This window comes from Hypanus sabinus, chromosome 1 (genome assembly GCF_030144855.1).
Source record: "Hypanus sabinus isolate sHypSab1 chromosome 1, sHypSab1.hap1, whole genome shotgun sequence".
NCBI lineage: Eukaryota > Metazoa > Chordata > Chondrichthyes > Myliobatiformes > Dasyatidae > Hypanus > Hypanus sabinus.
The window spans coordinates 14,405,107-14,417,617 of NC_082706.1; the positions used below are offsets into that span (position 1 = coordinate 14,405,107).

At 43.8% G+C, this 12,511-nt stretch overlaps 1 protein-coding gene across 8 annotated transcripts in view; it reads left to right on the forward strand.

The window, feature by feature from the left end:
• LOC132391523 (ankyrin-1-like) overlaps positions 1-12,511 on the forward strand; it is a 449,124-nt gene that overhangs the window by 340,392 nt on the left and 96,221 nt on the right. For 3 of the 8 annotated variants that reach the window (XM_059964825.1, XM_059964858.1, XM_059964868.1), the window contains exons 23-27: positions 3,269-3,374; positions 5,694-5,781; positions 6,821-6,936; positions 7,104-7,178; positions 7,399-7,473. In XM_059964825.1, coding sequence (XP_059820808.1) covers positions 3,269-3,374; positions 5,694-5,781; positions 6,821-6,936; positions 7,104-7,178; positions 7,399-7,473 — 460 coding nt within the window. The remainder of the gene's footprint in view (positions 1-3,268; positions 3,375-5,693; positions 5,782-6,820; positions 6,937-7,103; positions 7,179-7,398; positions 7,474-12,511) is intronic. The other 5 variants (XM_059964840.1, XM_059964833.1, XM_059964849.1 and 2 more) reach the window with 5 other exon arrangements.

Below are 12,511 nucleotides of genomic sequence, written 5' to 3' on the forward strand. Positions count from 1 at the left end.
AGAGAATTGGGAAGCTTTTAAGAACCAACAGGACACTAAAAAGTGATTAAGAAGATAAAGACAGCAAACCACCTAGGAATGTTTTCATTGTTCTATACAATATAAACATGATGTGAAACTGATTAATCCATAAAATGTGAACCTTGTTGGCAAAGGTAGTACTTACCTAATCGTTCATTTGTTCTGTACCATGTCGTACGATGTGGGCGATCATGGTCTTTCCATGACCATGATTATTCTTGGCAAATCTTTCTACAGAAGAGGCTTGCCATTGCCTTCTTCTGGGCAGTGTCTTTACAAGACGTGTGACCCTGGCCATTATCAATACTCTTCAGGGATCGTGTGCCTGACATCAGTGGTCACACAACCAGGACTTGTGATGTGCACCAGCTGCTCATCCGACCATCCACCACCTGCTCCCATGGCTTCATGTGACTCTGATCAGGGTCGGGGGTGGGGATGCTAAGTAGATGCTACACCTTGTCCAAGGATGACCTGCAGGCTAATGGAGGGAAGGAGCACCTTAAACCTCCTTTGTGAGAGTCACATCTCCACCCTACCACCCAATTTACCTCGTACATTACCCAATTGTTCTTGAGCTGATGCTGATGAACAGAGAATTAAGATGGTCAATTGATCAGAAGGTTAAGGTATGGATATGGCTACAGATTTGGAGTCAGCTGCAGGACAGACTGGGTTAGAGTAGATTTCCCTCCCTGGAAGATATGAAAAGTTTTGTATGATAATTCATCATTGTTGTTTATTTTAACATTTGATTCCATATTTACTTAATTACCTGAATTTGAACTGCCGAGTGGGAAATGTGGTGGGAAATGAACAACTTGCTCAGAGCATTGATTTGCTGGAAAGAGAGGATTACTTCATAAGGAGTGGGTATGATTGGCCTGTACTCACTAACATTCGAGTCATAGAATCATGAAGCACTATAGGACAGAAACAGGCCCTTCGGCCCACCTAGCTTATGCCTAGCTCTTTATCTGCCTAGTCCCATCTAGGAAGAATGAGAAATCATTGCTCTGAAATTAAAGAGATTCTGAAAGGGATTGAAAGTTCAGAGGCCTTTTCTTCCATGTTAAGGATATTGAATGAGAAAATTTTGTCACAAGATGAGGGGCCAGTTGTTTTGGAACGGGATGAGGAGAAGTTTAAGTAGACTAACTAGACAATTTAATCGATTAAATTTCCACTTGTGTGCAGATGAGTGGTGGAATCTGAGGGGAGAATGAAATGAGATTAACGTCGTGGGTCCTGATGGTTGGTATGATCTTGTTGGGGTGAAGGATCTGTCTCTTTGCTGCACTGTCAGTCTTTGGAATTCTCTCCCATGGAAGAATGAGTTTCCCCTTGCATTGTGACACACTCAAGGCGGGGATCAGTCGATTTTGATTTGAAGGGGTCTTGGCGTATAGGGATTGAGTGGCAAAGGATCAGCCAAGAGTTTGTGGGATATTGGGGCAACTGCAAAGGGATTTCTGCATTTGCTTCTTGTTTATTCCATGTCAGTAGACTTTTGGTATAGGACCCTGAACTTATGGCATTTGGTTACAGGGATGAATTCAGCAGCCACCTCTCCCATTTGCCAGCAGCGTGGGTAGGCACTTATTGGCCAGACCTAACGCAAGACAAAACATAAAGTCAATAGACTCTGCAGATGGTACAAACCCAGAGCAAACCACACAAAATGCTGGAGGAACCCTTGCAAGTCAGGTGGCACCTAGGGAGAGGAATAAGCATTTGACATTTCAGGCTGAGATCCTTCATTGGGACTGGCATGAAGGGTCTTGGCCTGCAACACCGACTGTGTATTCCTCTCCATAGATGTGCTGCCTGACCTGCTGCGTTCCCCCAGCATTTTGAGTCTTTTGCACTGACAGAAGACAACGTGTAATGAGCACAACGTGTAAACAGCAGCGATGATTCTGGATAACTGAGACTGACTGAGCTCTGGAGATGTCCCCAAAACCCATGCAATGCACCTCTTTGACAAGGTGTTTGTACTCAGGACTTCGGATTAATCCAATCAGTGGCCACTTTATTAGAACACAGGGGCGCAAACCGGTGTGGTCTACTGGCGCTGTAGCCCATTCACTTCGATGTGTTGTCTGCTCAGAGATGCTCTTCTGCACACCACTGTTGTAATGTGCTATTGTCACCTTCCTATCAGCTTGAACCAGTCTTGCCATTCTCCTCTGACCCCTCTCATTAACAAGGTGTTTTCACCCACAGAACTGCCACTCACTGGATGGTTTATTTTGTTTCTCGCACCATTCTCTGTAAACTCTAGAGACTGTCGTCCGTGAAAAACCCAGGAGATCAGCAGTTTCTGAGATACTCAAACCACCCTGTCTGGCACCAACAAATTTTCCATGATCAGAGTTACTTAGATCACATTACTCCTCCATTCTGAACAGCAATTCAACCTTTTGATCATGTCTACATGCTTTTATGCATTGAGCTGATGACGCATGATTGGCTAATTAGATGTTTGCATTAACAAACAGACATACCTAATAACGTGGCCTCTGAGTGTATATTGCTCCTCTTACAGTGTCATAAAGAAGGTAATAATTTGGAAATGAATAGCTGACGGGGTTGTGAGTGCTCTGACTGCTGTGGTCTTAATGTCACTTCTCTTGCTTTCTAGGCAACCCCCACACTGTCCTAGGTAGGAGCCTGCTTTCTGCTTCATGTACCTGTCACAGTGGCCAATGTTGACCTTGCTGAGGCAGAATCCCATTCCAGGCATTCTCATGCTGCAGAACATTGAAGCAACATGAAACTGAACCCATTTGCATTTCTCTCCATTCCATCTCTCTGCTGTGCTTACGCCACCTGTCGATTTTACCTCAGCTTGGCCTCATAACGTGCTGTTACCATTCCGGCTTTGGGAAGTGTGGGGGGTTGGGGGGAAGATTTAGCTCTTTACTGAAATAGTTTTGGAGAAATTTCCAGGATTTTGGATTCAGAGAGGTTTAGGTCTAAAACAGCCAATGCTCATCTCCACTCAGACATATTATTCTTCTCTGATCGGTTGGAGAGGAGAAAATGGGTCTCTTGCTATTGGCTGATGTGTTGCCTTGATTGTGCGTTGATATGGTTTATGGGATGCTATGTAGACAATGGTGTAGGCAGCGAACTGCTCAGCAGGTCAAACGAGGCGTGGATAGGTCCGAGGAGGGAAAGGATTGTGACTCGTGCAGTACTTGTGGTACATGTTTGGTGATTTCTCAAACTCTTTGATTGACAGGAGAAGATGTCCTTGGAGTAGATGCAAACAAGTACCTGAAACAGGATGACTCGAAAGAGCCAGAAGATGACTACCTATCTGCAAAGAAGACATCTGATTTTGATATGTAAGGTTCATTGGGATGGAAACACTTTTTCTGCCGCATACCATGATTATGTATTGTAAAGATATGTATGCAATGAACATACAACAGAGGATGAATTCCTACACCATTGTTTATGTGCAAACAAATGTTGAAGTCCATTAGTTGGGGACTGGGAATTGCTTGGTACCATAACATCACAATGATATCCCAGTAGATCAACAGAGCCAGAAGTAGAGAAATTACCTCCACACTCCAGTGATGGTTGAAGGGTCACATGTTGCCACTTCCCTTCCAGATCATTTATTATCAAAGTACATATACGTCACCATATACAACCCTGAGATTCATTGTCCTGTGGGCATACTCAGCAAATCTATAGAATAGTAACTGTAACAGAATCAATGAAAAATCAAGGAGAGTGCATAAGACAACAAACTTTGCAAATGCAAATATAAATAACTAGCAATAAATAACAAGAACATGAGATGAAGAGTCCTTGAGAGCGAGTCCATTGGTTGTGGAAACATTTCAGTGATGGGGACCTGAAGTGAAGCTGAGTGACAACAATCCCTTATTGTTCAAGAGCCTGATGGCAGAGAGGTAGCAACTGTTCCTGAAATTGGTGGTGTGATTCCTCTTTTAACTACTCAACCTAAAAAACCGGTTTAGGTTGAAATAATAGAGGAAAATTTAAACAGAGGTGTTGCAAGTGTATCCTATTTCTCCATTAGACATTTTGTCACGCCATATTCTCCATTATTCACTGTGGAAAGAGCATAAGAACATAAGAAATAGGAGGAGTAGTAGGCCATCTGGCCTATCGAGCCTGCTCTGCCATTCAATAAGATCATGGCTGATCTGGCCATGGACCCATCTCCCCATGCCTGCCTTTTCCCCATAAACCTTAATTCCCCTATTATGCAAAAGTCTATCCAACCTTGTCTTAAATATATTTACTGAGGTAGCCTCAACTGCTTCATTGGGCAGAGAATTCCACAGAGAAACCCATGAATTTATTATCTAAGTAAACATATGCCACCTTATACTACCTTGAGTTTCATTGTCTTGCAGGCGTTTTCAGAAAAGTAAAGAAACAATAGAATTTAGGAAAACTATACATGAACAAAGACTGGCAAACAACCAATGTACAAAAGAAGACCAATTGTGCAGATAGATGGATGGATGAATGATACTGAGAACATGAGTTGTAGAGTCCTTGAAAATGAGTCTGTAGGTTGTAGAATCAGTTCAGAGTTGAGGTTAGTGAAGTTATCCATGCTGGTTTAGGAGCCTGATGGTTGTAGAGTAATAACCATTTTTCTACCTGGTGGTGTGGGACTTAAGCCTTCTGTAACTCCTGCCTGATGGTAGTAGAGTAATAACCATTTTTCTACCTGGTGGTGTGGGACTTAAGCCTTCTGTAACTCCTGCCTGATGGTAGTAGAGTAATAACCATTTTTCTACCTGGTGGTGTGGGACTTAAGCCTTCTGTAACTCCTGCCTGATGGTAGTAGAGTAATAACCATTTTTCTACCTGGTGGTGTGGGACTTAAGCCTTCTGTAACTCCTGCCTGATGGTAGTAGAGTAATAACCATTTTTCTACCTGGTGGTGTGGGACTTAAGCCTTCTGTAACTCCTGCCTGATGGTAGTAGTAAGAAGAGTACATGGCTTGGATGCTGGGGACCAAAAGTCTATAAGATATAGGAGAAGAATTAGGTCCATTTGGTCCGTCAAGTCAGCTCTGCCATTTCATCATGGCTAATCCATTTTCTCTCTCAGCCCCAATCTCCTGCCTTCTCCTTGTATCCTTTTATGCCTTGACAAATCAAGAATCCATCAACCTCTGCCTAAAGAAATTCCTCCTTATTTCCATTCTGAGGCTGTGTCCTCTGATCTTAGACTTCTGCACCATAGGAAACATCCTCTCCACATCCACTTTATCAAGGCCTTTCAAAGTTCGATAGGTTTCAATGAGGTCACCCCTCATTCTTCTGAATCCCAGTGAGAACATGCCCAGAGCCATCAAGCACTTCTTATATGACAAACCATTCAATCCCGGAATCATTTTTGTGAACCTCCTTTGAACCCTCTCCAATGTCAGCATAATGAGATGGTGGGAATTCAGCCTGAACGTAACTGAGGAACCTTGGTAAATAGCAATGGTCAGACGTAGGACACAACCAGAGGTCCAAGGCAAGGAATGGTGTAGAGCTGGTGCACTGAGTCTTGATTCTAATGGTGAAGGTATCAAGAAGAGAAAGTGCCTAGATGACCGTGTACCTGGAGAAACAAAAGAGAATTTGGGTGTGAGTTTCTTTGTGTTTGTCATTCCTTCCAGATCTTACTCTCCTGCTGTACACAGAATGTCATTTGCTGCACCAGAAGTCTTGGCTGCAAAGGATCAGATCACAGTTCAGGCGGAGCAGGTATGGATCTTTCCTCAGGCTTGTTTGTGGTGGGATTGGACTTCAGTAGCCATGACTGTAGAATGCAGGTTGTGATGTTTCAGTTATCCTCTTCTGCCCTCCTTTTTACTTTACACTTCTGACATTTTCTTCCAATTTCCATTCAGCAGAAGTGTCAATCTCAACACCTCTACAAGTGAACCCTATATAAATCGCAAGCTCAGATTGAAGATTAGCTTTAAAGATTCAAAAATCAAGTACATTTATTATCGATGTATTTAGTATATAACCCTGAGATTCATCTTCCCACAGACAGCCACAAAACAAAGAAACACCATCAAACCCATTCATGGTCTTTCATCTGTCTTCAATCCGAATAAGCTCTTCAAAATTTTTGCCTGTCCACTCCTTGCATGTAACTTATGAATGTTTTGTGGAGTCGATCATGACCTTTTTCTTCCATCAGTTTTTCCAAAAAATGCAAGATTCTCGAGCTTCTCTTTTCTCCGTTCATGTCCCTGAAACTCCAGCTCTGTTTCCTGATTTATGATATCACTTCGCTCCTTATTCCAGCTTTTCACTACACTTCCTCATTTGTTACTCTTTCCTTCCACGATATTTTCATCATTCTTCTCAGAAAATACATTTCTGAAGCTTCGAGTCTTTCCTTGTTCTTTCCAAGTTCAAAGTTGAAAGGTTTAAAGGTTCATTTTAACATCAGAGAATGTATACTGTATACAACCTGAAGCTCCTACTCTTCACAGACATTCACGAAACAAGGAAGTAATTCTGACATACACAGTTTAATGGTCAATATCTGTAACCGCTGGTGAATTCTGTATAAAAATGGTATTTCGTTGTTCGAACTTCAGAGTGGTGTAGTGACAGGGGCCATGCTTTTCCCCTTGTACCCGAGTAAAATAAAATATGATTGAGGAATTGGCATTAGTTTTCAGAGTCCAGATAGTTGTCGGTGACACCGGAACATAGTTTGCTTGTGCTCTGTGTGGAGTGAACTTGTCTCACCTGTGTTTCCCCTTTCCTTGTGTCCTGTGTGCAGCAGCAGGCTTCCATCTCCCTGTCTAAGGACCTTGACGAGGATTCCTTCACTCCCAGCAGCCCGGCCACCGAGACCTCTGACAACATCAGCCCAATAGCCAGCCCCATCCACACAGGGTAAGTGGGCTCGCATGGGGCGTTCATTTGTAGCGTTAGATTATTGAGCTTCTCCCCAGTGATTAAATACAGTACACGTCTTCTGCAGACTCACCGGGGAAGTGAGTCTGGGACAACTAGACTGGAGGTCACCTCACGCAGCCTCTCTCTCATTTTATCTCCATTAGCGAACTCAGCATTCCTGTTGCAACAATGTACGATAGCACGACCTCTATTGACAGTGCCACCATGGTCCATCATGGGTAAGTGGTACACGTGAGCAGGCAGTCAGCCTCCCTCCACTGCCTCTCCTCCACTCTTGCCTTTTCCATCTTTCTCCTCCTCAGAGTACTCAAGGTTAAAATCAGCTCTTCAAACTCCCCACCACCCCTGCCCCCCTCCTTCAGGGGACGTAGAGTGCTCACCCCAGAGAAAATCCACATCTGGCAACTTCTCTCTGTCTGTCTTGTTCTTGTGTTTTAGTAGTGAATCCACCAGCAGTCCAGCTGTGGAGACATCCCCTTGTATCACACCTCATCCTAATCCTGTCAGGTCCAGGTAAGTGAGGACATAAAATGCAGCCGGCTCGTTCTGAAGCCGGGCACCTTTGCAACAGCTCCTCTGCAGTCCAGCTTCCAGCTCTATCCACCCTGCCAGCAATGCTGAGGCTATGTCAGCTGCACCCTGGGCCACAAAGCCCCCACAGACGGTCATATCAGTGCAGGAGCTGGAGTCGTGGGGGCAGGGGGGTGGGTGGTTGCAGTCAGAGTACTGGTGTTGGAATTGGTTTAATAACGTCACATACGCCAAGGAAAGTGAAAAGCTCATTTTACATACTGCCCATACAGATCAATTCAGTGCGCAGTCCATTGAAGTAGTACAAGGTAAAACAATAATAGAATAAGGTTACAGAGAAAGTGCATTGCAGGTAGGCAATAAGATGCAAGGTCGTAACAAGGCAGACTGTGCGGTCAAGAGTCCATCTCACTGGAATTAGGGAACCAATTAATAGTTTTGCAGCAGCGGAATAGAAGCTGTCCTTGAGCCAGGTGGTTTCTTCTATCTTTCAGGCTTTTGTACCTTGTATATTGAAAGTCCTAGATAGAGTGGACATGGAGATGATGTTTCCTGTAGTGGAGGAGTCTAGGACCAGCAGGCACAGCCCCTGGAAACAGAGATGAGGCGGAATTCCTTGAGTCAGAGGGTGGTGGGTCTGTGGAACGCGTTACCACAGACAGATGTGGAGGCTGAGTCATCCAAAATATTTAACGTGGCGGTTGATTGATTCTTGATTAGTAAGGATGTTGAAGATTACAGCGAGAAGGCAGGAGAATGGGGTTGAGAGGGTCACAAAAATCAACCGTGATAGAACGGCAGAGCAGACTCGGCGGGCCGAAAGGCCTAATTCTGCTCCTATGTCTTATGGTCCAATGGGGCAACCAGAACTGCACACAATTCTGGAGATAGGAGGAAGATTAGGGTCGGGGTCAAACTGCACTCAAGTCCAAGGGCAGGAGGCAAACTTTCTGCCCTTGGTTCTGCTTCTGGGTCAGAGGGCAGATGGGGTTAGGGTTCAACTAGGCCCAGAGCAGACCAGGATCAGGCAAAGAGGGCTCAGGGTTTGGAGTCAATAGACAATAGATAATAGGTGTAGGAGTAGGCCATTCGGCCCTTTGAGCCAGCACCGCCATTCAATGTGATCATGTCTGATCATCCACAATTAGTACCCCGTTCCTGCCTTCTTCCCATATCCCTTGACTCTGCTATCTTTAAGAGCTCTATCTAGTTCTTTCTCGAAAGCATCCAGAGAATTGGCCTCCATTGCCTTCTGAGGCAGTGCATTCCATAGATCCACAACTCTCTGGGCAAAAAAGTTTTTCTTGAACTCTGTTCTAAATGGCCTACCCCTTATTCTTAAGCTGTGGCCTCTGGTTCTGGACTCCCCCAACATCAGGAACATGTTTCCTGCCTCCAGCGTGTCCAATCCCTTAATAATCTTATATGTTTCAGTCAGATCCGCTCTCATCCTTCTAAATTCCAGTGTATACAAGCCCAGTCACTCCAATCTTTCAACATATGACAGTCCCGCCATCCTGGGAATCAACCTCGTGAACCTACACTGTACTCTCTCAATGGCAAGAATGTCCTTCCTTAAATTTGGAGACCAAAACTGAACACAATACTCCAGGTGTGGTCTCACCAGGGCCCTGTGCAACTGCAGAAGGTCCTCTTTGCTCCTATACTCAACTCCCCTTGTTATGAAGGCCAACATGCCATTAGCCTTCTTTACTGCCTGCTGTACCTGCATGCTTACTTTCAGTGACTGATGAACACCTAGATCTCGTTGTACTTCCCACAGTCACAGAGTAAACTCTGGCCAGAGATCCAAGGGCAGATAGAGCTCAGACACCAGGGTAAAATTGGCATCAAGGATCACTGTTGTGGCTTCTTTTATTGGCAGTAGCTGTGAATGCAAATTCCAAGATTATGTCACACCCCACTTCCTCCATCAATGTCAAATTAGATTTTGTTTAGTCTGATAGATTCGCTCATCTGTAGTGGATTCATTCCAAAGTTATGTCACCCCTATCAATGTCAAAGGAGTTTGTGTTTAGTCTGAAAGATTAACTCATCTGTGGGGAATTAACTTGTGATTAGTTAATTAGTCTAATAGTTTAATCAATCAATATCAGGTGACATTGTGATTGATTATTTAGTGTCATACTCTAGCCCATCAATCTTGGATCTTATCTCCTATCAGTGCATTTAATACTGCAGACTAAAAGATTAAATTGCAAAGAGCAGTCTTACATTGGCCTGAATGAAAAGGATTAAGGGATAATCCAGTAGATATGGTTAAAGTAGACTGTGAGAAACTATTTCATTAATCAGGCAACCGTATTAAATATCTTAAAGTGTAAAGGTGTAAAAAGCATAGGCTTATGTTGAAGGGAAACAGTTTGAAGAAGATGTGTGTGGAAGTTATGACAACTTGTTAACTGCCCTTTATGCCACTGACGTTTAGGGCAGCAACGAAGGTCCCGTCTGTCCTTGGTTGTCTTCTCCATTGTGCCTCAGCTATGGTTCATTTCTGCCTCAATGCCACAGGCAAGGGTTAAGTGCAGATAGTGTGCAATCGGCCCAGGCAAGAAAGGACTTTTCAGAAAGGTTGAGGAAGAGCATGGCTTCCCTTTGCAGAGCAAGGGACTGGAGCCATTTGGCATACAGAGACAAGATAAGGGTGCAACAAAAGGATGCAAGGCACACACGCACTGACTTGTGGCCAATCATGGTCAATTTCAAGTTAAACTTGAATTACTACAAAGTATCATTGATTGTTAGCTGGTACTTTTAAAACCTGTATTGTGAATGGCAATTAATCTTGCAAATAAGGAATTTGAATATACACTAGGTTACCAATGATCAGTAACTGCTCGTAAAGATGATGTTTCTCTGTTCAGACTTCAGAACCTTGTGGTGATGGGAGCCGTGCTGTTCTTGCACACAAGTAAATAAAGCAGGTGTTCTTAACTTTTTTTATGCCATAGACCAATACCATTAAGCAAGGGTCGGGAACCCCTGAAATAAAGTGCAATTGAAGGATGTGTGTGAGTTTTCAGAATCCAGTTGATCTGCAGCAATGTGAGATGCAAGGTTTTGTACACAGAATGTGGGTTCAGTGCCTGGAATGCACTGCCAAGGGAAGCAGTAGAAGCAGGTACGACAGTGGTTCTTAAGTGGCATTTGGACATACCCGCAAACGGGGTGGGATGGGACGGTAGCATAGTGATTAGCACAACGGTTTACAGTACAGGTGACCCGTGTTCAATTCTCGCCACTGTCTGTGGGGAGTTCATACTTTCTTCCCGTGAATGCTCCGGTTTCTCCCACAGTCCGAAGACATACCAGCTGGTAGGTTAATCAGTGTAAATTGGGAGATTGTGGCAGGAGTGGCTCGATAAAACAAACAAACAAACAGGGAGGTTCTGGAGGAATATAGACCAGGTGAAGGCAGATGACATTAATTGAACTTGGCAATATACCAGGTGTACCTCCCTTTACAAAGGTAGAGTGTTCCTATGAAACCTTTCTTAAGCTGAAATGGCGTAAAGTGAAGGACCATTAATTTACATGGGAAAAATTTCCATAAAAGTGAAAATCCTCTTTGTACTGCAAAAACAGGTTACTAATGTAGGTCTTTTGTAAAAGCGAAGTGGCGTAAAGTGAATATTTATAAAGCAGGGGAACACCTGTATAGATGTAGGGCCTTCTCCTGCACAATAAGAGTTATCAAGGAATGCTTTACAAGTGACTGTGGAATGATTTCCCCACACCACCTCCCCCTGCCAAATACAGCTGCCTGTGGTAATGGTAGGGTTGGTTTGAGTATTTAAGAACTGGGGACCCCAACAGGTAAATACAGACCCAGCCTTGATCTCATTGAGTGGTGGAATAGATAACACTTGGGGCAGTTTGGACATACTGCCTGGCATAAATCAAGGGAGAACTATCTTGTTGCTCTGGAAAATGGTTCCTTGGTCATAATTTCTACTGACAAATTTACCCCTCCCCTCAATGAACAGCTGCCTTCAAGAGGGGCAGAGTGATTAAGTGCTGCCCCAGACATATGACTCAGCTGGTCTACGTCGGACATGGACAGTGGTTGACATTGTGATATACGCAAACCAGATGTTACTTGCTCTCTTTGAAGACAGTCATGGTTATTTTCTCCAGAGTTGCTCTACCAGACGTCAGCAGGTGTCAGACATGAGTGCAGTTGGTTGATGCATATTATAAACAAGAGGGATTCTGCAGATGCTGGAAATCTTGAGCAATGCTAACAAAATGTTTGAGGAACTCAGCAAGTTGAACAGTATGGAGGGTAACAAACCTTTGATATTTTAGGCCAATGTGTTTCATTAAGACTGCAAAGGAAGGTGGGAGAAGCCAGAATAAGAAGGTGGGGAAGGGAAAGGAGTGCAAGCTGACAAGTGATAAGTGTGGGAGAAAGTGGGTGGGTTGGGGGAGGAGATGAAGAATCTGGGAGGTGATAGCTGAACAAGCTAAAGGGCTAAAGAAGGAGAAATCTGATATGGGAGGAGAGTTGACCATGGAAGAAAGGGAAGGAGGTGAAGGGTGGGTGAATATTGACCTGCACAGAGACAGAAATGCCAAGGCCTAATCCACGGATCCAATTAAGAAGCCTAAACCTTATATATTGGACATCTTCAACATGTGACAGAAACATCTGCAGGCAGCACACTGCCTGAGTTACGGCTACACATCAGTACACTAACACTGTTCAAATATTAGATTAGGCCTGCGGATACACAGAAATGAATGTCAGTACCATCTTCAGAATACCAACTTAGTTTGGTGTGTTACTAATGCCTCATAACTATAAAATACATTCAAAGGGTGGCATCCTGCTAAAGAGGCAGGCTTTTAATTGCTGAGCTTTACTGTAAATTTAACGAATATTTTGAATCTCTTATCTGGAGTGTTTTTTGTTTGCCTCCAGCTTCTTTCTAACAGCTTTCCTAATGAGTGTCTGCTGGCAGGCTCTGAGCTTATTTGTAAATTCATATCTAAAGAT